This window comes from Engystomops pustulosus, chromosome 10, assembly GCF_040894005.1.
Source record: "Engystomops pustulosus chromosome 10, aEngPut4.maternal, whole genome shotgun sequence".
In the NCBI taxonomy this organism is placed as follows: domain Eukaryota; kingdom Metazoa; phylum Chordata; class Amphibia; order Anura; family Leptodactylidae; genus Engystomops; species Engystomops pustulosus.
In genome coordinates this window covers 102,763,430-102,791,167 of record NC_092420.1, presented here as the reverse complement: position 1 = coordinate 102,791,167, position 27,738 = coordinate 102,763,430, and the positions used below count along the sequence as shown (strand labels likewise).

Below are 27,738 nucleotides of genomic sequence, written 5' to 3'. Positions count from 1 at the left end.
TCTGTGTTGCAGACTCCTCAGCTCTCAGAGGCTGTGACCTCTGTAAAGGAGCAGGAGGGAGGAGCTGTCCAGGAGCACAAAGGTGGGGGCTGAGAGCTGAGGAGTCTGCAGCACAGACAGGTCACATGTTGTTTTTTTTTAAATGCATCCAAACCAAAGCCCAACCCCTGGGACTACCCCTGGATTTTGTCAGGGTGCAAGGTAAGTTATAACATACAATTATATTGTAATGCAGATGCTCAGAGAAGGCAGAGAGGCCGATGTGCACTGCAGGTGTAATGGGCTTCTGCGGTCCCTGGGACAGGTTCCCTTTAAAGACAAAACACTGGTGTACAAGTCCAGATGAAATTGGATCTTTATCTGCTGCTTATAACTGCCCTCCTGGTGGTGGAGCAATAAAATTATCTTCTTCAATACGATACCAGAACCATAGTTCTCGCTGCTGCAGAACCCAAGATCTAGGAATCTAAAATGACCCCCACCCGGCAGCCTCTGAGCCGGACTCTTCTCTGACCGTTTTCTTCTCTCTTTCACATGGATTTGGAGATTTATTGTAGGTAAACAGGTAAGATTTCTATAAAGGTTAATGGGGTAAAAGTCGGTGAGAGCTTCCCTACGAGGGGTTCCCCTGTCTCACACCGGTCTTCAGTATCACATTATACATAGTTTCTGGTGACTCTACTATTGATTTGTTGCACCTTACGGCTAAATTATTTTGTATTCAATACACAGAAAAATAACAAGTCGGAGCCGGGACAATACAAAGTCCAATCATTTATTGAAGAACTGGAAAATGAGCAGAAAAAGAAACACGGAAAGTTTGGGAAAATTTCTCAATATCCAAAAGTCCCGACAGAGAGAATAATCTGCAGCTCCCTGACTAATTGGCCCCGGCCTAATGTAAGTATCATAGAGGGGGGGGGGGGGCATGTAATTACAAGGATTGCAGGACTCAATGGGTTAGTATCTTCTTGTATGTAAGAATTTGATCTTTTTCAAAACCACCTGGAAACCTTTTATAAGGATAGATTTTACTCCATTAAACTAGCAGCCCCTCGGGTCAGGGATGAAACGTTCCTTTTATGTGAAATCTCAGCCGTTGACCTATAAAAAAAATAAAATTAATGAATGCAAATGAATAGAGAAGAGTCATTTTTCCGGAGACGAGTCAGTAGGGAGAGCGTCACGTCATAGGCCCCTATTATCGGTTATGTCACATCTTGAGCCTTGTTTTGGTGTCATGTTAAAGACGACTGTGCAGTCACTGGGAACTCTGCCCCCCACAATAACGCAGGGCCCCCCGTGCCCTTCTTTGAATGGAGCAGTGGTCACGTAGGCTCAATTTTCCATTCATCTGGCTATGGACAGAAGTCACCGCTGTACAAGCAACGCTCCCCTCAGGCAGGTACAAGGGGTCCTCATTTGTGGGGGATCCCAGTGGTGAAATCTGGATCAAGCTGTTATCTAGGTTCATCCTCCAGTGTGATGATGAGCAGGTGATGATGTCATACTGCTGGCACTGACTGCAACTAATTATTCCTTTATTGCTATGACTTTTCATAGGTTTGGAGGTGCCATAGCCAGCACCCTGGGATAACAAGCGGGGGCCATTCATGTCTGAGCTATAACTTACTCATTGTATTTTATTGTAGGATTCTCCCGGCCCGGGCTCTTATGATACTAAACCACTTTTCTCCTCGGTCCGGAAATCATCAGCGCCCTTCCTTACGTCTGCGAAGAGGTTTGATAGAAAGTCATGCAGGATCCTTTTCGGGAGCAGTGTAAGTGTAACGCCTGGAGCACAATCTTCTCACCACATTTTACATCCTCTGCTTTTAAATGAGGAAAGGGTTAACAACTTTGTACACATTTAGCCCTAACCCCTTCTTTCATCCTCTTACATTGATAAACCTTTACATTAAATGCGTTGTGCCACTATAGACACTTGTGCCTTATCCACGGTGTAGGGTATATGTGTCCCCCCCCCAGGTCTATAGAACTTGCACCCATGTGGGGTCCATTCATTTCTGTTGATGGAGAAGAAGCAGCTCAGAGACCCCTGGGCATCCCATACAGATGAATATGCGCATTCACAGATCCACATCCTCTATCCAAATGCTTGGACCCCACTGACCTCCGGTAACAATCCAATAAATGATACTATTTGTCTTACAGAACCCAGTTGGTGTTGGACGTTATAATATAGACAAACCCGAGCGTGGAAAAACGGCGACTTCCTTCCGAACTTCATTTCTTTCAAAAACAGGACGATACTTATCAAACTTTGAAAGGGACAAAGTTTTACAGTGAGTACAACGTGGCGATAGCCGCACTCTACGGGCAGGGATATCAGACTGGAGATGGTTTTTAGGTTTTAATATTTTTTATTACATATCCCACTATAGAGTTTAAACCTCTTGGGATATGCACATAAAGCATTGGAAGTCTGTTACTTACAGACTGAACACTCTCATAAAGCAGAGAGGAATTACAAAGGTTCTTTACTTCCTCCCTGCTGAGAGACAGATAAAGCTTATGGGGGTCAGTATATAACAAGATTGGGACCTGCTGTCACTGGAAATGCAACTTCCAACATTGGGTCATATGTCCATGATCATCACCCCCTCTATTTCATATAGCACCCTACCCTCTCCCCACACCAGGTGCTATTTGGATATTCCATTACATGATTGGAGGGTTTCTGACCTTGGGACCCCCCCCCACTAATTTTCACAAATTCTTCTCTCTCCAGGGAACGTATCCAGAAGTCTCACACCTCGTTGTCTGCTCGAAGCTTATCAGCGCCGGTATACGAGTCCCCGGCTCCCCCGCGCTCAGCATGAGCCTCACGGATTGATCATAAGATTTACTATCATGTTCTATTAGTGCAGGGTGAAAGTTTTAGAAATTCTATGGAAAGGACGCGTTGTATGTAAAATCACTTGCTGAAATGATTTGTGGTGTCTTAGATCCTATGATCTGTGAACTTGATAAAATCATCAGACAAAACATGAAATGAAAGTGAAACGAGCGGCTCCAGTGACAAATAGTTCTCCCTCTTACCTACTGCTGCCCCTTACACCATATCACATCATCCTTTTTAGCAGTGTGCCTATCATACATCATAATAATAATAATCCATTACCACACTGTACCCCCACATAACACAGCAGCCCCTCCTCTATCACCCTGTACCCCCTATATAACACAGCACCCCCTCCTCTATCACCCTGTACCCCTATATAACACAGCACCCCCTCCTCTATCACCCTGTACCCCCTATATAACACAGCACCCCCTCCTCTATCACCCTGTACCCCTATATAACACAGCACCCCCTCCTCTATCACCCTGTACCCCCTATATAACACAGCACCCCTCCTCTATCACCCTGTACCCCCTATATAACACAGCACCCCCTCCTCTATCACCCTGTACCCCCTATATAACACAGCACCCCCTCCTCTATCACACTGTACCCCCTATATAACACAGCACCCCCTCCTCTATCACCCTGTACCCCCTATATAACACAGCACCCCCTCCTCTATCACCCTGTACCCCCTATATAACACAGCACCCCCTCCTCTATCACCCTGTACCCCCTATATAACACAGCACCCCCTCCTCTATCACCCTGTACCCCCTATATAACACAGCACCCCCTCCTCTATCACCCTGTACCCCCTATATAACACAGCACCCCCTCCTCTATCACCCTGTACCCCCTATATAACACAGCACCCCCTCCTCTATCACCCTGTACCCCCTATATAACACAGCACCCCCTCCTCTATCACCCTGTACCCCCTATATAACACAGCACCCCCTCCTCTATCACCCTGTACCCCCTATATAACACAGCACCCCCTCCTCTATCACCCTGTACCCCCACATAACACAGCACCCCTCCTCTATCACCCTGTACCCCCTATATAACACAGCACCCCCTCCTCTATCACCCTGTACCCCCACATAACACAGCACCCCCTCCTCTATCACCCTGTACCCCCACATAACACAGCAGCCCCTCCTCTATCACCCTGTACCCCCACATAACACAGCACCCCCTCCTCTATCACCCTGTACCCCCTATATAACACAGCACCCCCTCCTCTATCACCCTGTACCCCCTATATAACACAGCACCCCCTCCTCTATCACCCTATACCCCTCTATATAACACAGCACCCCCTCCTCTATCACCCTGTACCCCTCTATATAACACAGCACCCCCTCCTCTATCACCCTGTACCCCTCTATATAACACAGCACCCCCTCCTCTATCACCCTGTACCCCTATATATAACACAGCACCCCCTCCTCTATCACCCTGTACCCCTCTATCACCCTGTACCCCCTATATATAACACAGCACCCCCTCCGCTATCACCCTGTACCCCTCTATCACCCTGTACCCCCTATATATAACACAGCACCCCCTCCTCTATCACCCTGTACCCCTCTATCACCCTGTACCCCCTATATATAACACAGCACCCCCTCCTCTATCACCCTGTACCCCTCTATCACCCTGTACCCCCTATATATAACACAGCACCCCCTCCGCTATCACCCTGTACCCCCTATAACACAGCACCCCCTCCTCTATCACCCTGTACCCCTCTATATAACACAGCACCCCCTCCTCTATCACCCTGTACCCCTCTATATAACACAGCACCCCCTCCTTTATCACCCTGTACCCCTCTATATAACACAGCACCCCCTCCTCTATCACCCTGTACCCCTCTATATAACACAGCACCCCCTCCTCTATCACCCTGTACCCCTCTATATAACACAGCACCCCCTCCTCTATCACCCTGTACCCCTCTATATAACACAGCACCCCCTCCTCTATCACCCTGTACCCCTCTATATAACACAGCACCCCCTCCGCTATCACCCTGTACCCCCTATATATAACACAGCACCCCCTCCTCTATCACCCTGTACCCCTCTATATAACACAGCACCCCCTCCTCTATCACCCTGTACCCCCTATATAACACAGCACCCCCTCCTCCATCACCCTGTACCCCTCTATATAACACAGCACCCCCTCCTCCATCAACCTGTACCCCTCTATATAACACAGCACCCCCTCCTCCATCACCCTGTACCCCTCTATATAACACAGCACCCCCTCCTCTATCACCCTGTACCCCTCTATATAACACAGCACCCCTCCTCTATCACCCTGTACCCCCTATATAACACAGCACCCCTCCTCTATCACCCTGTACCCCCTATATAACACAGCACCCCTTCTCTATCACCCTGTACCCCCTATATAACACAGCATCCCCTCCTCTATCACCCTGTACCCCCTATATAACACAGCACCCCTCCTATATCACCCTGTACCCCTCTATATAACACAGCACCCCCTCCTCTATCACCCTGTACCCCCTATATAACACAGCACCCCCTCCTATATCACCCTGTACCCCTCTATATAACACAGCACCCCCTCCTCTATCACCCTGTACCCCTCTATATAACACAGCACCCCCTCCTCTATCACCCTGTACCCCTCTATATAACACAGCACCCCCTATATAACACAGCACCCCCTCCTCTATCACCCTGTACCCCCTATATAACACAACACCCCCTCCTCTATCACCCTGTACCCCTCTATATAACACAGCACCCCCTCCTCTATCACCCTGTACCCCTCTATATAACACAGCACCCCCTCCTCTATCACCCTGTACCCCTCTATATAACACAGCACCCCCTCCTCTATCACCCTGTACCCCTCTATATAACACAGCACCCCCTCCTCTATCACCCTGTACCCCTCTATATAACACAGCACCCCCTCCTCTATCATCCTGTACCCCTCTATATAACACAGCACCCCCCTCCTCTATCACCCTGTACCCCCTATAACACAGCACCCCCTCCTCTATCACCCTGTACCCCTCTATATAACACAGCACCCCCTCCTCTATCACCCTGTACCCCTCTATATAACACAGCACCCCCTCCTCTATCATCCTGTACCCCTCTATATAACACAGCACCCCCCTCCTCTATCACCCTGTACCCCCTATAACACAGCACCCCCTCCTCTATCACCCTGTACCCCTCTATATAACACAGCACCCCCTCCTCTATCACCCTGTACCCCTCTATATAACACAGCACCCCCTCCTCTATCACCCTGTACCCCTCTATATAACACAGCACCCCCTCCTCTATCACCCTGTACCCCTCTATATAACACAGCACCCCCTCCTCTATCACCCTGTACCCCTCTATATAACACAGCACCCCCTCCTCTATCACCCTGTACCCCTCTATATAACACAACACGCCCTCCTCTATCACCCTGTACCCCTCTATATAACACAGCACCCCCTCCTCTATCACCCTGTACCCCTCTATATAACACAGCACCCCCTCCTCTATCACCCTGTACCCCTCTATATAACACAGCACCCCTTCTCTATCACCCTGTACCCCCTATATAACACAGCACCCCCTCCTATATCACCCTGTACCCCCTATATAACACAGCACCCCCTCCTCCATCACCCTGTACCCCCTATATAACACAGCACCCCCTCCTCCATCACCCTGTACCCCCTATATAACACAGCACCCCCTCCTCCATCACCCTGTACCCCCTATATAACACAGCACCCCCTCCTCCATCACCCTGTACCCCTCTATATAACACAGCAGCCCCTCCTCCATCACCCTGTACCCCTCTATATAACACAGCACCCCCTCCTCCATCACCCTGTACCCCCTATATAACACAGCACCCCTCCTATATCACCCTGTACCCCTCTATATAACACAGCACCCCTTCTCTATCACCCTGTACCCCCTATATAACACAGCACCCCCTCCTCTATCACCCTGTACCCCTCTATATAACACAGCACCCCCTCCTCAATCACCCTGTACCCCCTATATAACACAGCACCCCTTCTCTATCACCCTGTACCCCCTATATAACACAGCACCCCCTCCTCTATCACCCTGTACCCCCTATATAACACAGCACCCCCTCCTCTATCACCCTGTACCCCCTATATAACACAGCACCCCCTCCTCTATCACCCTGTACCCCCTATATAACACAGCACCCCTCCTCTATCACCCTGTACCCCTCTATCACCCTGTACCCCCTATATAACACAGCACCCCCTCCTCTATCACCCTGTACCCCCTATATATAACACAGCACCCCCTCCTCTATCACCCTGTACCCCTCTATCACCCTGTACCCCCTATATAACACAGCACCCCCTCCTCTATCACCCTGCACCCCCTATATAACACAGCACCCCCTCCTCTATCACCCTGTACCCCCTATATAACACAGCACCCCCTCCCCTATCACCCTGCACCCCCTATATAACACAGCACCCCCTCCTATATCACCCTGTACCCCTCTATATAACACAGCACCCCTTCTCTATCACCCTGCACCCCCTATATAACACAGCACCCCCTCCTCTATCACCCTGTACCCCTCTATATAACACAGCACCCCCTCCTCTATCACCCTGTACCCCCACATAACACAGCACCCCCTCCTCTATCACCCTGTACCCTCTATATAACACAGCACCCCCTCCTCTATCACCCTGTACCCCTCTATATAACACAGCACCCCCTCCTCTATCACCCTGTACCCCTCTATATAACACAGCACCCCCTCCTCTATCACCCTGTACCCCTCTATATAACACAGCACCCCCTATATAACACAGCACCCCCTCCTCTATCACCCTGTACCCCCTATATAACACAACACCCCCTCCTCTATCACCCTGTACCCCTCTATATAACACAGCACCCCCTCCTCTATCACCCTGTACCCCCTATATAACACAGCACCCCCTCCTCTATCACCCTGTACCCCCTATATAACACAGCACCCCCTCCTCTATCACCCTGTACCCCCTATATAACACAGCACCCCCTCCTCTATCACCCTGTACCCCCTATATAACACAGCACCCCCTCCTCTATCACCCTGTACCCCCTATATAACACAGCACCCCTCCTCTATCACCCTGTACCCCTCTATATAACACAGCACCCCTCCTCTATCACCCTGTACCTCTATATAACACAGCACCCCCTCCTCTATCACCCTGTACCCCCTATATAACACAGCACCCCTCCTCTATCACCCTGTACCCCTCTATATAACACAGCACCCCTCCTCTATCACCCTGTACCCCCTATATAACACAGCACCCCCTCCTCTATCACCCTGTACCCTCTATATAACACAGCACCCCCTCCTATATCACCCTGTACCCCCTATATAACACAGCACCCCTCCTCTATCACCCTGTACCCCCTATATAACACAGCACCCCCTCCTCTATCACCCTGTACCCCCTATATAACACAGCACCCCTCCTCTATCACCCTGTACCCCCTATATAACACAGCACCCCTCCTCTATCACCCTGTACCCCCTATATAACACAGCACCCCTCCTCTATCACCCTGTACCCCTCTATCACCCCGTACCCCTCTATATAACACAGCACCCCTTCTCTATCACACTGTACCCCCTTTCTCCTCTGCACTGACTCTGGCGGCCGCACGTGCAGCGCTGCAGTTCCCGGCGGCTCCAGCAGGTGTCGCCTCATGAGAAGCGGAAGTGTCGTCGGCGTGGTGGGGGCTTCCGGCGAGTGTGCAGCGGCCTGAATCCCCGAGGAGGATCCGGCGGACGGCGGCAGCAGAGAGGTGAGAGGCGCCGGCACCCGGGCACTTCCTGTCACACAGCAGCAGGCTGACAGGAGGAGCAAACCGCATAGTGTGCACAGCGCTGTGTAATATCTGCTGCTACTACAGTGTACACAGCGCTGTGTAATGCTATATACTACTACAGTGTACACAGCGCTGTATAATGCTATATACTACTACAGTGTACACGGCGCTGTATAATGGAATATACCACTACAGTGTACACAGCGCTGTGTAATGCTATATACTACTACAGTGTACACAGCGCTGTATAATGCTATATACTACTACAGTGTACACAGCGCTGTATAATGGAATATACCACTACAGTGTACACAGCGCTGTGTAATGCTATATACTACTACAGTGTACACAGCGCTGTATAATGCTATATACTACTACAGTGTACACAGTGCTGTATAATGCTATATACTACTACAGTGTACACAGCGCTGTGTAATGCTATATACTACTACTAGTGTACACAGTGCTGTATAATGCTATATACTACTACAGTGTACACAGCGCTGTGTAATGCTATATACTACTACTAGTGTACACAGTGCTGTATAATGCTATATACTACTACAGTGTACACCGCGCTGTATAATGCTATATACTACTACAGTGTACACAGTGCTGTATAATGCTATATACTACTACAGTGTACACAGCGCTGTGTAATGCTATATACTACTACAGTGTACACCGCGCTGTATAATGCTATATACTACTACAGTGTACACAGCGCTGTATAATGCTATATACTACTACAGTGTACACGGCGCTGTATAATGCTATATACTACTACAGTGTACACGGCGCTGTATAATGCTATATACTACTACAGTGTACACAGCGCTGTATAATGCTATATACTACTACAGTGTACACCGCGCTGTATAATGCTATATACTACTACAACGTACACAGCGCTGTATAATGCTATATACTACTACAGTGTACACCGCGCTGTATAATGCTATATACTACTACAGTGTACACCGCGCTGTATAATGCTATATACTACTACAGTGTACACCGCGCTGTATAATGCTATATACTACTACAGTGTACACAGCGCTGTATAATGCTATATACTAGAGTGTATACAGTGCTGTATAATGATGCTATATACTACTACAGTGTACACGGTGCTGTATAATGCTATATACTACAGTGTACACGGCGCTGTATAATGCTATATACTAGAGTGTATACAGTGCTGTATAATGATGCTATATACTACTACAGTGTACACAGCGCTGTATAATGCTATATACTACTACAGTGTACACAGCGCTGTATAATGCTATATACTACTACAGTGTACACGGCGCTGTATAATGCTATATACTACTACAGTGTACACGGCGCTGTATAATGCTATATACTAGAGTGTATACAGTGCTGTATAATGATGCTATATACTACTACAGTGTACACAGCGCTGTATAATGCTATATACCACTACAGTGTACACGACGCTGTATAATGCTATATACTACTACAGTGTACACAGTGCTGTATAATGCTATATACTACTACAGTGTACACAGTGCTGTATAATGCTATACTACTACAGTGCACACGGCGCTGTATAATGGTATATACTACTACAGTGTACACGGCGCTGTATAATGCTATATACTACTACAGTGTACACAGCGCTGTATAATGCTATATACTACTACAGTGTACACAGCGCTGTATATTGCTATATACTACTACAGTGTACACCGCGCTGTATAATGCTATATACTACTACAGTGCACACAGTGCTGTGTAATGCTAAATACTACTACAGTGTACACAGTGCTGTATAATGCTATATACTACTACAGTGTACACAGCGCTGTATAATGGTATATACTACTACAGTGTACACAGCGCTGTATAATGATGCTATATACTACTACAGTGTACACAGCACTGTATAATGATGCTATATACTACTACAGTGTACACGGCGCTGTATAATGATGCTATATACTACTACAGTGTACACGGCGCTGTATAATGCTATATACTACTACAGTGTACACAGCGCTGTATAATGCTATATACTACTACAGTGTACACAGAGCTGTATAATGCTATATACTACTACAGTGTACACAGCGCTGTATAATGGTATATACTACTACAGTGTACACAGCGCTGTATAATGATGCTATATACTACTACAGTGTACACAGCACTGTATAATGATGCTATATACTACTACAGTGTACACGGCGCTGTATAATGATGCTATATACTACTACAGTGTACACGGCGCTGTATAATGCTATATACTACTACAGTGTACACGGCGCTGTATAATGCTATATACTACTACAGTGTACACCGCGCTGTATAATGCTATATACTACTACAGTGTACACAGCGCTGTATAATGCTATATACTACTACAGTGTACACAGCGCTGTATAATGCTATATACTACTACAGTGTACACGGCGCTGTATAATGCTATATACTACTACAGTGTACACGGCGCTGTATAATGCTATATACTAGAGTGTATACAGTGCTGTATAATGCTATATACTAGAGTGTATACAGTGCTGTATAATGATGCTATATACTACTACAGTGTACACAGCGCTGTATAATGCTATATACTACTACAGTGTACACGGCGCTGTATAATGCTATATACTAGAGTGTATACAGTGCTGTATACTGATGCTATATACTACTACAGTGTACACAGCGCTGTATAATGCTATATACTACTACAGTGTACACGGCGCTGTATAATGCTATATACTAGAGTGTATACAGTGCTGTATACTGATGGTATGTAGCCTGGTGATGGTGCTATATTAGCTGCACCCTTTATACCGTGTAATTCCATTTGTCTCCTGTAGAGGCCGCTGTAAATCCGCTGCAGTTTTGAAAGTGTGAAGGGTTATTCTGGGTCATTAGGAGGTTCTTCCTGCCCCCTGACTCCCAGAATCCAGGCACCGGGGTCTTCTTAGTCTGTACAAGGTAGAGCGCCGTACACAGCGTAGTGGCGGATCCTATTCACTGCAGAGGAATCATGTGGTGGATGTGATGAGCGCTGGGGGCGATTGTCTCGTATTAAATCTGTATTTTAAGAGAAAAATCAGGTTTTATATTTTTTTTTGGTCAATTTAATCGGCTACTATGTGGACTTAAGTTTCCGTGGTAAAAGACTACTGACAAGCTCTTTATACTACACACTAGTCTCCTCCCCCTGTACATTATACCGCACACTAGTCTCCTCCCCCTGTACATTATACCGCACGCTAGTCTCCTCCCCCTGTACATTATACCGCACGCTAGTCTCCTCCCCCTGTATATTATACCGCACACTAGTCTCCTCCCCCTGTACATTATACTGCACGCTAGTCTCCTCCCCCTGTACATTATACCGCACGCTAGTCTCCTCCCCCTATACATTATACTGCACACTAGTCTCCTCCCCCTGTACATTATACCGCACACTAGTCTCCTCCCCCTGTACATTATACTGCACTCTAGTCTCCTCCCCTGTACATTATACCGCACACTAGTCTCCTCCCCCTGTACATTATACTGCACGCTAGTCTCCTCCCCCTGTACATTATACTGCACGCTAGTCTCCTCCCCCTGTACATTATACTGCACGCTAGTCTCCTCCCCCTGTACATTATACTGCACGCTAGTCTCCTCCCCCTGTACATTATACTGCACGCTAGTCTCCTCCCCCTGTACATTATACTGCACGCTAGTCTCCTCCCCCTGTACATTATACCGCACGCTAGTCTCCTCCCCCTGTACATTATACCGCACACTAGTCTCCTCCCTCTGTATATTATACCACACACTAGTCTCCTCCCTCTGTATATTATACCGCACACTAGTCTCCTCCCCCCTGTACATTATACCGCACACTAGTCTCCTCCCCCCTGTACATTATACCGCACACTAGTCTCCTCCCCCCTGTACATTATACCGCACACTAGTCTCCTCCCCCTGTACATTATACTGCACGCTAGTCTCCTCCCCCTGTACATTATACCGCACACTAGTCTCCTTCCCCTGTACATTATACCACACACTAGTCTCCTCCCCCTGTACATTGTACTACACACCAGTCTCCTCCTCCCCCTGTACATTATACCACACACTAGTCTCCTCCCCTGTACATTATACCGCACGCTAGTCTCCTCCCCCTGTACATTATACCGCACGCTAGTCTCCTCCCCCTGTACATTATACCGCACACTAGTCTCCTCCCCCCTGTACATTATACCGCACACTAGTCTCCTCCCCCCTGTACATTATACCGCACACTAGTCTCCTCCCCCTGTATATTATAAAGCACACTAGTCTCCTCCCCCTGTATATTATACCGCACACTAGTCTCCTCCCCCTGTACATTATACCGCACACTAGTCTCCTCCCTCTGTATATTATACCGCACACTAGTCTCCTCCCCCTGTATATTATACCGCACACTAGTCTCCTCCCCCTGTACATTATACCGCACACTAGTCTCCTCCCCCTGTACATTATACCGCACACTAGTCTCCTCCCTCTGTATATTATACTATACACTAGTCTCCTCCCCCTGTATATTATACCGCACACTAGTCTCCTCCCCTGTACATTATACCGCACACTAGTCTCCTCCCCCTGTACATTATACCGCACGCTAGTCTCCTCCCCCTGTACATTATACCGCACGCTAGTCTCCTCCCCCTGTATATTATACCGCACACTAGTCTCCTCCCCCTGTACATTATACCGCACACTAGTCTCCTCCCCCTGTACATTATACCGCACACTAGTCTCCTCCCCCTGTACATTATACCGCACACTAGTCTCCCCCCCTGTACATTATACCGCACACTAGTCTCCTCCTCCTAATTGTGTCTTTGTACTCTCCCGCACGTGTGCCCAGGTGAGGTGCTGCAGGTGTGTGTTGGCCCCGCCCATTCTGTATCAGAGCCCCGGATGGGGCGGGGTCCTCCCCCGTTGTTGTGCAGGTTACATTGTAGCGCTGCAGAGGGCGGAGCCGGCGTTGCTGTTGCTATGGGTGCGTCCGTACCCGCCTCTTGGGATCAAAATCTGCTTAAGCATTGGTGGGTTATTTTACTCAGCCTACTTTATAGGCGGAGCGAGGCTACTATTAGAATAAGGGGGAGTGGTCAGTTTGGGCTGGTTTCTATGCTCGCGAGAATTCTCTCCTCTCGCGGGAACGTGATGGAAAGACATGTCCGGGGGAGGTGAGGAGCGGCGGCCGCTGATAGGGAGGAGCGTGTACGGAGGTATCACCCGCGGGGCACACGTGGCGCTGCAGCGGGGGAGGCGGGTGCAGGCGGGGGGTTACCCGTGACTCTCCGTGCAGGGCGGGAGCGGAGGGAGGATGGAGGGGGCGTGGTCATTGAGACTGGGGGCGGAGCCTGGTCATGAGAAACTTGGGGGCTCTCAGTGCTGGGGGAGGGAGGAATACTCTGTGTGTGCCAGGTACTACAACTCCCAGCATCCCCTCCTAGACCATGACCCGCTGGGCATTGTAGTTCTGCAGGAGTCAGGTCATCCCTCTGCTTCTACCCACAACAGCGCCAGCGCTCTGCACAGATTGTGCCTGGTACTGCAGCTCAGTCCTAATGACATCCCTAGAGCGGAGCTGCAGTAACACGACAGACCTGAGCACAGAGGGGGCGCTCTCCTACCTCCTCAGTGCTGGAAATCTCCCTGACATCCCACCTGTGCACAGAGGGGGCGCTCTCCTGCCTCCTCACTGCTGGAAATCTCCCTGACATCCCACCTGTGCACAGAGGGGGCGCTCTCCTACCTCCTCAGTGCTGGAAATCTCCCTGACATCCCACCTGTGCACAGAGGGGGCGCTCTCCTACCTCCTCACTGCTGGAAATCTCCCTGACATCCCACCTGTGCACAGAGGGGGCGCTCTCCTGCCTCCTCACTGCTGGAAATCTCCCTGACATCCCACCTGTGCACAGAGGGGGCGCTCTCCTACCTCCTCACTGCTGGAAATCTCCCTGACCTCCCACCTGTGCACAGAGGGGGCGCTCTCCTACCTCCTCACTGCTGGAAATCTCTCTGACATCCCACCTGTGCACAGAGGGGGCGCTCTCCTGCCTCCTCACTGCTGGAAATCTCCCTGACATCCCACCTGTGCACAGAGGGGGCGCTCTCCTACCTCCTCACTGCTGGAAATCTCCCTGACATCCCACCTGTGCACAGAGGGGGCGCTCTCCTACCTCCTCACTGCTGGAAATCTCCCTGACATCCCACCTGTGCACAGAGGGGGCGCTCTCCTACCTCCTCAGTGCTGGAAATCTCCCTGACATCCCACCTGTGCACAGAGGGGGCGCTCTCCTACCTCCTCACTGCTGGAAATCTCCCTGACATCCCACCTGTGCACAGAGGGGGCGCTCTCCTACCTCCTCAGTGCTGGAAATCTCCCTGACATCCCACCTGTGCACAGAGGGGGCGCTCTCCTGCCTCCTCACTGCTGGAAATCTCCCTGACATCCCACCTGTGCACAGAGGGGGCGCTCTCCTACCTCCTCACTGCTGGAAATCTCCCTGACCTCCCACCTGTGCACAGAGGGGGCGCTCTCCTACCTCCTCACTGCTGGAAATCTCTCTGACATCCCACCTGTGCACAGAGGGGGCGCTCTCCTGCCTCCTCACTGCTGGAAATCTCCCTGACATCCCACCTGTGCACAGAGGGGGCGCTCTCCTACCTCCTCACTGCTGGAAATCTCCCTGACATCCCACCTGTGCACAGAGGGGGCGCTCTCCTACCTCCTCACTGCTGGAAATCTCCCTGACATCCCACCTGTGCACAGAGGGGGCGCTCTCCTACCTCCTCAGTGCTGGAAATCTCCCTGACATCCCACCTGTGCACAGAGGGGGCGCTCTCCTACCTCCTCACTGCTGGAAATCTCCCTGACATCCCACCTGTGCACAGAGGGGGCGCTCTCCTACCTCCTCAGTGCTGGAAATCTCCCTGACATCCCACCTGTGCACAGAGGGGGCGCTCTCCTGCCTCCTCACTGCTGGAAATCTCCCTGACCTCCCACCTGTGCACAGAGGGGGCGCTCTCCTGCCTCCTCACTGCTGGAAATCTCCCTGACATCCCACCTGTGCACAGAGGGGGCGCTCTCCTACCTCCTCACTGCTGGAAATCTCCCTGACATCCCACCTGTGCACAGAGGGGGCGCTCTCCTGCCTCCTCACTGCTGGAAATCTCCCTGACATCCCACCTGTGCACAGAGGGGGCGCTCTCCTACCTCCTCACTGCTGGAAATCTCCCTGACATCCCAGCTGTGCACAGAGGGGGCGCTCTCCTACCTCCTCACTGCTGGAAATCTCCCTGACATCCCACCTGTGCACAGAGGGGGTGCTCTCCTGCCTCCTCACTGCTGGAAATCTCCCTGACATCCCAGCTGTGCACAGAGGGGGCGCTCTCCTACCTCCTCACTGCTGGAAATCTCCCTGACATCCCAGCTGTGCACAGAGGGGGCGCTCTCCTACCTCCTCACTGCTGGAAATCTCCCTGACATCCCACCTGTGCACAGAGGGGGCGCTCTCCTGCCTCCTCACTGCTGGAAATCTGGGGGGGGGGGGGGGCGTCCTCTGTGGAGGGGTTGTGGGGGGGTTGAAACTTTGAGCTATGCGTTTCATGGTGTTCTAGGTGACAATCATTGATGCAGTGTAGCTCAGTCTCTGTTGCTGTGCCTCAAGCGTTGTAACTGCCCCCGGCCTAGGACCTGGAGGGGCATGAACCACAATGTATAAGAGGGGAGCTTGTATTTCCCCTTTAAATCGTATAATGTGATAGTTTTCGGGAGACTGGTTACACAGACGATCCTTCGCCTCCCGTTATCCAGGGAAGAATCTATAGTGCAATGTCTGTGTCCTGCCAGAAGTGTCCTGGATATGGACAGACACATCCTATAGACCAGAGGTGGCACTCAGAGCCCTTTCTGTTGGCCCCCAGTCCGTCACAGAGTTCACCAGACTGGACTTGAGGCTTCCTTCGGCAGTCTGAGGTAGTAGGAGACATGCCATGCTCAGTGCTATTTAAAAGTGACAAATTTTTCCTGGTAAGGGGACCCTGGAGGGAAGCTACAATAATATTCCAAATTTCTCCTCTTTCTTTCTACTGTACTGTATTGGTGTCCTCCTATGATGGAAAGCTGTGACAGTGCGAGGAGAAATAAGTTACTTCTTAAATTACCATGTTGGCACTTTGAGATAAATAAGTTGGTTTTTGTTGTAATTTGGGCACTCAGTATCTAAAAGGTTTGCCATCACTGCTATAGACTGTCACACCATGGAATATGTAGTCTGCTAATGAATCTGCAGCCACCACTAGGGGGAGCTCTCTGCATACAGATCTTAGCATTTCTTATTCATTCCACTCCATGAGACTAACTTGTCTCTGTTTTGCAGGTTCCCCAATGACAGGATCATGTCGATCTCACAGCTGGGGTGATCCATAGCATGGCTGCTTCTCGATCGACTCGCGTCACAAGATCTACCGTGGGATTGAACGGATTGGATGAAAGCTTCTGTGGCCGCACCCTGAGGAACCGCAGCATCGCTCACCCAGACGACGTCGTCCCCCCTTCACTTCTAAGATCAAGATCTCCCAAGAAAAGGCCGGAATCTTCCCCTGTCCGAACCATCTCCAAGAGCGCAGAGGTGAAGCCGCCGGCTCCTCGGGAATCTTGGATCAGCCCCAGGAAGAGGGGGCTGTCTGTTTCAGAGAAGGACGGCCACGAGAAAGACAGCGTGGAAAACAGCGACAAAAAGTCGAGCTCCCCTCTGTCTCCCGTACTGAAAAAAATCAAACGCTACCTGCGGTCGGAGGAGCCCGGCAGCCCCGAGGAGGACTCCCCCACTGCACTGCAGAAGGGTCCTTTGGATAGGAGGAAGTCTGGATCCGACAATGAGGCGGAGACTCCCCGTCCTAAACGAGCTCATCGATGTCTTCTACTGGATGATAGTAACCAAAGGGAAATCAAAAGCGAGGCGGAGCCTAACGAACTCCTGAAAAGACCCCTCCCTGATGGCGACGTCTACAACCATCAGGCGCTCAATGGTATTGACAATGAGACGGCTGCTGTAAGGTGTAATAACCGCCCCCCGGGTGGGAGTATTAGACAGAATAACACCGCTGCGCCCCCCACCCCCAAGGAACTAATCGTATCGGAAAACGGGAGCTCGCTGACCCCCAGCCCCGGGGAGGAGCTCTCTGACCACACCGTGCCTTGCACACACTCCGAGGGCGGGGCAGACGCACAGGACCATGAAATAGTTAACAACTGCCTACCTATAGACTTCATAAACCAGACCAATGAGGCGGCGGGGGGCCCCTGCTGCCCCGACCTGCTCTCAACCGTACGCGACTCCGAGGAGGAGCTGGACGTTGTGGGCGACAGCGTGTCAAAGGAACAAAACCGCCCCCCGGCGCCAGAACCTGCGCTGGACTCGCCCGTTACCTCTCCAGAGACTTGTTTCTCGGACACTCAAGAACATCGATACACTTTAAGAACTTCCCCAAGGAAGAGCCTGTCTGTGAGAGACAGCCCGGCCCGGGGCGCAGAGGAGGGGGGCGGGGAGAACAGCGCTGCGGTCAACGGATCCGCCTTTAATCCGCAAGATGGGGACAGAAAGCAAATCAATGCCGTAAAGTGTTCACAGGAGCGACCCCCCTGCCCCCCCGCCGCAGACTGCGCCGCACCATCCGCCAGGGAGAGTCTGCAGCCGGCGGAGGACGAGGAGGAGGAGCCTGACGTTTACTACTTCGAGTCGGATCACGTGGCGCTGAAACATAACAAAGAGTAAGTGTCGCCTCCTCCTGCACCCAGGAATCTGCATTGGGGCAGGGATTCCCGGCGCTCGGGGCACATGTGGAGGTTTGGATTAGTTTGCGGCGTTTCCCCCCATCGTCCTCCGGTAACGCGCCGGGGGGTAAGAGGCGTCGCCACACATATTATATTATTATACACATATACACCATGTCTGTGTGACTGAGCCCCTAGGAATCCATGAAGCTACTACACATCCCCCATATAATAGTCATGTACCTTATAATAGTCATGTACCTTATAATAGTCATGTACCTTATAATAGTCATGTACCTTATAATAGTCATGTACCTTATAATAGTCATGTACCTTATAATAGTCATGTACCTTATAATAGTCATGTACCTTATAATAGTCATGTACCTTATAATAGTCATGTACCTTAAAGGGGTCGTCCACTCTGAGCACATTCCATACTTGATATCGTTTGAGTAATGAAAAGTTAATCAATTTGCAGATATACTTACTGCATCAATAACTCACTGGTTTCTAGATCTCTGCTTTCTGTCATTATATTGGAAGCTTCACTGCTTACTTCATGTAGATAAACACCGATCCCTGGTCAGGTGATGTCACACAGGTGCACGGCTCGTTATATCCCTGGTCATGTGATGTCACACAGGTGCACGGCTCGTTATATCCCTGGTCATGTGATGTCACACAGGTGCACGGCTCGTTATATCCCTGGTCATGTGATGTCACACAGGTGCACGGCTCGTTGTATATCCCTGGTCATGTGATGTCACACAGGTGCACGGCTCGTTGTATATCCCTGGTCATGTGATGTCACACAGGTGCACGGCTCGTTGTATATCCCTGGTCAGGTGATGTCACACAGGTGCACGGCTCGTTGTATATCCCTGGTCACACTCCTGTGCTCTGTGCTCTCTGCAGCCAGTGTTATATATTGTCCCTGGAGAGATGTGTAATCAGACCTCACACTGCTGTGCTCTGTGCTCTCTGCAGCCAGTGTTATGTACTGTCCCTGGAGAGATGTGTAATCAGACCTCACACTGCTGTGCTCTGTGCTCTCTGCAGCCAGTGTTATGTACTGTCCCTGGAGAGATGTGTAATGATACCTCACACTGCTGTGCTCTGTGCTCTCTGCAGCCAGTGTTATGTATTGTCCCTGGAGAGATGTGTAATCAGACCTCACACTGCTGTGCTCTGTGCTCTCTGCAGCCAGTGTTATGTATTGTCCCTGGAGAGATGTGTAATCAGACCTCACACTGCTGTGTTCTGTGCTCTCTGCAGCCAGTGTTATGTATTGTCCCTGGAGAGATGTGTAATCAGACCTCACACTGCTGTGCTCTGTGCTCTCTGCAGCCAGTGTTATGTACTGTACCTGGAGAGATGTGTAATCAGACCTCACACTGCTGTGCTCTGTGCTCTCTGCAGCCAGTGTTATGTATTGTCCCTGGAGAGATGTGTAATCAGACCTCACACTGCTGAGCTCTGTGCAGCCAGTGTTATGTACTGTCCCTGGAGAGATGTGTAATCAGACCTCACACTGCTGTGCTCTGTGCTCTCTGCAGCCAGTGTTATGTATTGTCCCTGGAGAGATGTGTAATCAGACCTCACACTGCTGTGCTCTGTGCTCTCTGCAGCCAGTGTTATGTATTGTCCCTGGAGAGATGTGTAATCAGACCTCACACTGCTGTGCTCTGTGCTCTCTGCAGCCAGTGTTATGTACGGTCCCTGGAGAGATGTGTAATCAGACCTCACACTGCTGTGCTCTGTGCTCTGTGCTCTCTGCAGCCAGTGTTATGTATTGTCCCTGGAGAGATGTGTAATCAGACCTCACACTGCTGTGCTCTGTACTCTCTACAGCCAGTGTTATGTATTGTGCCTGGAGAGATGTGTAATCAGACCTCACACTGCTGTGCTCTGTGCTCTCTGCAGCCAGTGTTATGTATTGTCCCTGGAGAGATGTGTAATCAGACCTCACACTGCTGTGCTCTGTGCTCTCTGCAGCCAGTGTTATGTATTGTCCCTGGAGAGATGTGTAATCAGACCTCACACTGCTGAGCTCTGTGCAGCCAGTGTTATGTACTGTCCCTGGAGAGATGTGTAATCAGACCTCACACTGCTGTGCTCTGTGCTCTCTGCAGCCAGTGTTATGTATTGTCCCTGGAGAGATGTGTAATCAGACCTCACACTGCTGTGCTCTGTGCTCTCTGCAGCCAGTGTTATGTATTGTCCCTGGAGAGATGTGTAATCAGACCTCACACTGCTGTGCTCTGTGCTCCCTGCAGCCAGTGTTATGTATTGTCCCTGGAGAGATGTGTAATCAGACCTCACACTGCTGTGCTCTGTGCTCTCTGCAGCTAGTGTTATGTATAGTCCCTGGAGAGATGTGTAATCAGACCTCACAGTGCTGTGCTCTGTGCTCTCTGCAGCTAGTGTTATGTATAGTCCCTGGAGAGATGTGTAATCAGACCTCACAGTGCTGTGCTCTGTGCTCTCTGCAGCCAGTGTTATGTATTGTCCCTGGAGAGATGTGTAATCAGACCTCACACTGCTGTGCTCTGTGCTCTCTGCAGCTAGTGTTATGTATAGTCCCTGGAGAGATGTGTAATCAGACCTCACAGTGCTGTGCTCTGTGCTCTCTGCAGCCATTGTTATGTATTGCCCCTGGAGAGATGTGTAATCAGACCTCACACTGCTGTGCTCTGTGCTCTCTGCAGCCAGTGTTATGTATTGTCCCTGGAGAGATGTGTAATCAGACCTCACACTGCTGAGCTCTGTGCAGCCAGTGTTATGTACTGTCCCTGGAGAGATGTGTAATCAGACCTCACACTGCTGTGCTCTGTGCTCTCTGCAGCCAGTGTTATGTACTGTCCCTGGAGAGATGTGTAATCAGACCTCACACTGCTGTGCTCTGTGCTCTCTGCAGCCAGTGTTATGCATTGTCCCTGGAGAGATGTGTAATCAGACCTCACACTGCTGTGCTCTGTGCTCTCTGCAGCCAGTGTTATATACTGTCCCTGGAGAGATGTGTAATCAGACCTCACACTGCTGTGCTCTGTGCTCTCTGCAGCCAGTGTTATGTATTGTCCCTGGAGAGATGTGTAATCAGACCTCACACTGCTGTGCTCTGTGCTCTCTGCAGCCAGTGTTATGTACTGTCCCTGGAGAGATGTGTAATCAGACCTCACACTGCTGTGCTCTGTGCTCTCTGCAGCCAGTGTTATGTACTGTCCCTAGAGAGATGTGTAATCAGACCTCACACTGCTGTGCTCTGTGCTCTCTGCAGCCAGTGTTATGCATTGTCCCTGGAGAGATGTGTAATCAGACCTCACACTGCTGTGCTCTGTGCTCTCTGCAGCCAGTGTTATATACTGTCCCTGGAGAGATGTGTAATCAGACCTCACACTGCTGTGCTCTGTGCTCTCTGCAGCCAGTGTTATGTATTGTCCCTGGAGAGATGTGTAATCAGACCTCACACTGCTGTGCTCTGTGCTCTCTGCAGCCAGTGTTATGTATTGTCCCTGGAGAGATGTGTAATCAGACCTCACACTGCTGTGCTCTGTGCTCTCTGCAGCCAGTGTTATGTATTGTCCCTGGAGAGATGTGTAATCAGACCTCACACTGCTGTGCTCTGTGCTCTCTGCAGCCAGTGTTATGTATGGTCCCTGGAGAGATGTGTAATGATACGTTTTGTATATATTATTGTTATTAGCACCAGTATGGACGGATTTATATTCCAGGATTCCAAGTCTTCCATGCGCATCCTCACACTGCTGCGCTCTCCGCTCTGTGAATTAAACTGCTTTGCAGCCGTGTGCTATAAGTAAAAGCTGTGGAAGGTTTGTAGTTTTATACTACAACATCCACTCAGAGAGGAGGAACTGTGGAATAGCTCCATGCACAGAGCACAGCAGTGTCAGGACAAGCCCTCACAGCAAGTGGAGAAGCTTCCAGTTTGTGAATATAAATCCATGTTATAGTCCTGCGGCTACCAATGACAAATATCTGATCTCCATGGTGATCATACCTATCGCCGGCCGCACAGAGTACAGCAGTGTGAGGAGACGCTATCATCAGGGAATATGGACCCATACATCCATACAACACAGATAAAGGTCTGATTACACATCTCTCCGGGGACTGCAGAGAGCTCAGAGCACAGCAGTGTGAGGAAACGCTATCATCAGGGAATATTACACATCTCTCCGGGGACTGCAGAGAGCTCAGAGCACAGCAGTGTGAGGAAACGCTATCATCAGGGAATATTACACATCTCTCCGAGGACTGCAGAGAGCTCAGAGCACAGCAGTGTGAGGAAACGCTATCATCAGGGAATATTACACATCTCTCCGAGGACTGCAGAGAGCTCAGAGCACAGCAGTGTGAGGAAACGCCATCATCAGGGAATATTACACATCTCTCCGGGGACTGCAGAGAGCTCAGAGCACAGCAGTGTGAGGAAACGCTATCATCAGGGAATATTACACATCTCTCCGGGGACTGCAGAGAGCTCAGAGCACAGCAGTGTGAGGAAACGCTATCATCAGGGAATATTACACATCTCTCCGGGGACTGCAGAGAGCTCAGAGCACAGCAGTGTGAGGAAACGCCATCATCAGGGAATATTACACATCTCTCCGGGGACTGCAGAGAGCTCAGAGCACAGCAGTGTGAGGAAACGCCATCATCAGGGAATATTACACATCTCTCCGGGGACTGCAGAGAGCACAGAGCACAGCAGTGTGAGGAAACGCCATCATCAGGGAATATTACACATCTCTCCGGGGACTGCAGAGAGCTCAGAGCACAGCAGTGTGAGGAAACGCTATCATCAGGGAATATTACACATCTCTCCGGGGACTGCAGAGAGCTCAGAGCACAGCAGTGTGAGGAAACGCTATCATCAGGGAATATTACACATCTCTCCGGGGACTGCAGAGAGCTCAGAGCACAGCAGTGTGAGGAGACGCTATCATCAGGGAATATTACACATCTCTCCGGGGACTGCAGAGAGCTCAGAGCACAGCAGTGTGAGGAAACACTATCATCAGGGAATATTACACATCTCTCCGGGGACTGCAGAGAGCTCAGAGCACAGCAGTGTGAGGAAACACTATCATCAGGGAATATTACACATCTCTCCGGGGACTGCAGAGAGCTCAGAGCACAGCAGTGTGAGGAAACGCCATCATCAGGGAATATTACACATCTCTCCGGGGACTGCAGAGAGCTCAGAGCACAGCAGTGTGAGGAAACGCCATCATCAGGGAATATTACACATCTCTCCGGGGACTGCAGAGAGCTCAGAGCACAGCAGTGTGAGGAAACGCCATCATCAGGGAATATTACACATCTCTCCGGGGACTGCAGAGAGCTCAGAGCACAGCAGTGTGAGGAAACGCTATCATCAGGGAATATTACACATCTCTCCGGGGACTGCAGAGAGCTCAGAGCACAGCAGTGTGAGGAAACGCCATCATCAGGGAATATTACACATCTCTCCGGGGACTGCAGAGAGCTCAGAGCACAGCAGTGTGAGGAAACGCCATCATCAGGGAATATTACACATCTCTCCGGGGACTGCAGAGAGCTCAGAGCACAGCAGTGTGAGGGCACACACCATGTGATTATCCATGTGATTGCGGCTGCAGAAGGCGAACGCCTCATGACGTACAACCAGAGGAATCATGGGAGATTTATCACAAGTGTCTGAGGTAAAACCATGGGAGCCAATCAGAGCTCAGCTTTCAGATTATAAACAGATGTGGGGAAGTGAAAGCTGAGCTGTGATTGGTTCCCATGATTTTACCTCAGACACTTGTTGTGTGTGTTATGGGGAAGACATCAGTGTAGATGGCAGAGCCCCAGACATGACGCATCTACCCCAGAGCCATGAGGCCTCAGTGCTGGGGGTCATTGCCCTGACACGTGTACTGCCCCCTGGGGTGGAGCCCCGGCCATCACCTCTGCCTTGGGGCTCATTCACACATCTGTTTTTTCCCTCACATACAGATCATGGGTCTCCATAGAAGTCACTGGAACTGTAAAAAATCGGATTCCATCCATATTCGTTCAGCTTTTTCTGAGCTGTTGCTAGGCAGCCAGCTGCGTCCGTGTTGTTTGCGGTTGTGCAGCCGACTCGTCCGTCTGCATGAGCCTCGGGCTGCATTTACATGAGCGTTGTTTTGTGGACCTGCGCGAGGGGCCACATCTGGTGCGGGGTCCGTGTGTTTCTATGGGCTCATTCACAAACTGTACAGCAGGTGGTCCGGAGAATTGTAGCTGCTCCACCAGACACGACCTCAGGAGCGCGGCGCTACTGTCTTCACCCTTTAAAACGGCACCAGGACCTGTTACTAAAGTAGTTACTGCTACAACAGACGCAGCTGCGTTACACCGAAACCTCTGATAACGCTAACAAACACTGCAGCGCTGTACACTGGAAACGCCGGAATGCTCTCAAGGTGGTCCGGCATATTCATGAGGGGGCGGTCCCAGGCGCTGCCTCTTCCCCCAGAGAGTCCCGCCCACTCCATAGGCCAGCGGTGACTGCCCGCCCCCTCATGAATACACCGGACCGCCCTCAAAGCGTTCCTAGTGTACAGCGCAGCCGTGTCTGTTAGCGTTCTCGGAGGTTTCCTAACAGTCTAACACTGCTGCATCGAAGTGGAGCATGCTGGGAGTTGTAGTTCCCTAGCAGGTTGCTGATCCCTTTGGGTTGATTCTACAGAGAAGTAACTCCGGTAAATCTTCATGGTCCTTCTGATATTCCGGGTGCCGAGCGCTGGGGGAGAGATGGGAGAATCGTCTAGGAATTGCTGGATTGTAGACACTAGATGGCGCTCACAGCAGTCAGAGGTTGTTGTTCTCTGTTATCAGCCTGAGCTGTAGGCATTAGTAGTGTGTGTGTGTGTGTATATATATATATACTGGTGTATACGTTAGCCGGGTGTCCCCAATCCCAGTGTAGCCTTAATCTTAAAGGGATGTGTGTTGGAGCCGGAGGCTTGGGCTCGTCCTGGTTCTGATCTCTTCCTGGTTCTGATCTCTTCCCTTCTCCCTGCAGTTACCAGCGGCTCTTACACACCATCTCGGTGCTGGAGGCGCAGCGCTCTCAGGCCGTACTGGACCTGGAAATGTTATCCCAGCACCAGAGGGACGCCCTGACCGACCCCATCACGTTTGTGGAGAAGCTGCAAAAGAAGGTAACGAATAATGGAGGCTGTGAGTGTCCGCCCCCCAGGCTGTGAGAGACACCCCCCCCCCCCCCACAGGCTATGAGACCCCCCCCCCCCCCATGCTATGAGACCCCTCCCCAGGCAGCGAATCCCCCCAGCCCCCCCCCCCCCCCATACATATTACCTTATTAAAGTCTGATGTGATGTCGGGTGGGGCGGGTAGTGGAGAAAACGTGCTGATGGGTTCCCTTTAGCCCCGCCCCCTGTAGGTCCTATAATGTATTGTCTTTTATCAGATGGACCTGGCAATCCCTCGCCCGCAGAGGATCGTCCAGTTACCGGACATCGCCTGGGACCAGTACACGACGACCCTCGGGAACTTCGAGAGAGAGTTCAGGAACCGAAAGAGGAACTCGAGGAGAGTCAAGCTGATTTTCGATAAAGGTCGGTACCCAGCGGCAGTGACCCGTGCATTGTACAGTACTACAACTCCCAGCATGCCCAGACAGATATACTGAATCTCTCCTGTTGGTTCTGGTTACAGTTGGGTTACACCCCAGTTCTCAGAGAGCAGGAGATAAGGAGGGAGAATCGTCATCTTATTCTGTCCTACCGCAGAGCGACAGCCAGGAAAGCTCCGCCAGCAGCGTGCAGGTGAGGGGGGGCCGGGCAGGTGAGGGGGGGCCGGGCAGGTGAGGGGGGGCCGGGCAGGTGAGGGGGGTTGCCGGGGGCTGGCAGGTGAGGAGGGGCTGGGCAAGTGAGGGGCGCCTGGGGGCCCGGGCAGGTCAGGAGCCCGGGGCAGGTGAGGGGCTGCCGGGCACGGGTGAGGGGGGGCTGCCGGGCACGGGTGAGGGGGGGCTGCCGGGCACGGGTGAGGGGGGGCTGCCGGGCACGGGTGAGGGGGGGCTGCCGGGCACGGGTGAGGGGGGGCTGCCGGGCACGGGTGAGGGGGGGCTGCCGGGCACGGGTGAGGGGGGGCTGCCGGGCACGGGTGAGGGGGGGCTGCCGGGCACGGGTGAGGGGGGGCTGCCGGGCACGGGTGAGGGGGGGCTGCCGGGCACGGGTGAGGGGGGGCTGCCGGGCAGGTGAGGGGCTGCCGGGCAGGTGAGGGGGGGCTGCCGGGCACGGGTGAGGGGGGGCTGTCGGGCACGGGTGAGGGGGGGCCCGGGCAGGTGAGGGGCACCCTAGGCTGGGGGATCGGACTGCTCACGTTTTTCATATTTCATATGGAAATTAATATCTGATCATTTATTTCTTTGATCTTCAATGAGACGTTGTAGTTCCTCTTATTGGCCACTAGATGTCAGCAGATGCCTCTCTCTCTCTTTGCTTCTATTGTATCTCCTCTCTTAGATCCTTCTGGCCTCCGGCTTGTGGTTCTGTGAGATACAGAACTGGACTTCAGGCAATAAAGAAATAGGCAGGAACCCCTGCTGCTAGAATGTCTTTAACCCCTTACCAAAATGTGACGCATTAGTATGTCACACGTATGGGGGTATGGAGAGGGCTCGTGGCCTGAGTTGGGTGTTTGCTGCATGTTAACCCTTCGATTGTCAGCGGTAAAAAGCCCACGCGACGCCATGTTGGCTTACATTGACGCTCCCTGTGATGTCATGAATGAGAGACGATCTGTCTCTTTGTAAGACCCAAAGCTCTGTGATTTCTGCCCATTTGTTACAATGTGCCAGGGGCACATAATAGATGAATAATCCCTGATAATATTGTTATATGGCAGGATATGGTAGGATTAATCAGACAACCTCCTGTTATAGTATCCCATGGAGGCTGAAAAAATGTAGGAAAACAATATACATAAAAAAACAAAAAAAAAATTCAAATCGCCCCCTTTCCCTAGAACTGATATTAATAAGCTGTAAAAACCCTAAATATGTGAGGTATCGCAGATCTGTGAGTATATAATGACAATTATTCCCAGCGTTAAACCCATAACCCAAAAAAGAGCCGAAAAAAGCATTTTTAAAATCATTTTGC

At 50.9% G+C, this 27,738-nt stretch overlaps 2 protein-coding genes and 1 long non-coding RNA gene across 16 annotated transcripts in view; 2 read left to right on the top strand and 1 right to left on the bottom strand.

Moving 5' to 3' along the window:
• Nucleotides 1-3,081, top strand: part of CIMAP2 (ciliary microtubule associated protein 2) — a 28,221-nt gene extending 25,140 nt beyond the window's left edge. For all 3 annotated transcript variants that reach the window (XM_072127997.1, XM_072127995.1, XM_072127996.1), the window contains exons 7-10: nt 733-900; nt 1,653-1,781; nt 2,176-2,306; nt 2,753-3,081. In XM_072127997.1, the coding sequence (XP_071984098.1) occupies nt 733-900; nt 1,653-1,781; nt 2,176-2,306; nt 2,753-2,843 (519 nt within the window). In that variant the 3' untranslated portion in view covers nt 2,844-3,081. The remainder of the gene's footprint in view (nt 1-732; nt 901-1,652; nt 1,782-2,175; nt 2,307-2,752) is intronic.
• Nucleotides 762-14,128, bottom strand: LOC140104453 (uncharacterized). Of its 10 annotated transcripts, none has more exons than XR_011850325.1 (4): nt 14,081-14,128; nt 11,584-11,829; nt 1,634-1,829; nt 762-1,104 (listed from the first exon to the last, which is right to left on the bottom strand). It is a non-coding gene; the product is annotated as an uncharacterized lncRNA (long non-coding RNA). The 10 variants fall into 10 exon arrangements; XR_011850326.1 differs by lacking the exon at nt 14,081-14,128 and adding an exon at nt 13,799-13,993 and having other exon boundaries at nt 1,634-1,832; XR_011850323.1 differs by lacking the exon at nt 14,081-14,128 and adding an exon at nt 13,742-13,992.
• ZZZ3 (zinc finger ZZ-type containing 3) overlaps nt 8,632-27,738 on the top strand; it is a 30,291-nt gene continuing 11,184 nt past the window's right edge. Inside the window, exons 1-5 of one of the 3 annotated variants that reach the window (XM_072127982.1) lie at nt 8,632-8,733; nt 17,178-18,571; nt 25,635-25,773; nt 26,043-26,190; nt 26,291-26,400. In XM_072127982.1, the coding sequence (XP_071984083.1) occupies nt 17,229-18,571; nt 25,635-25,773; nt 26,043-26,190; nt 26,291-26,400 (1,740 nt within the window). In that variant the 5' untranslated portion in view covers nt 8,632-8,733; nt 17,178-17,228. Of the gene's footprint in view, nt 8,734-13,896; nt 14,019-17,177; nt 18,572-25,634; nt 25,774-26,042; nt 26,191-26,290; nt 26,401-27,738 lie in introns of those variants that run through there. The other 2 variants (XM_072127983.1, XM_072127984.1) reach the window with 2 other exon arrangements.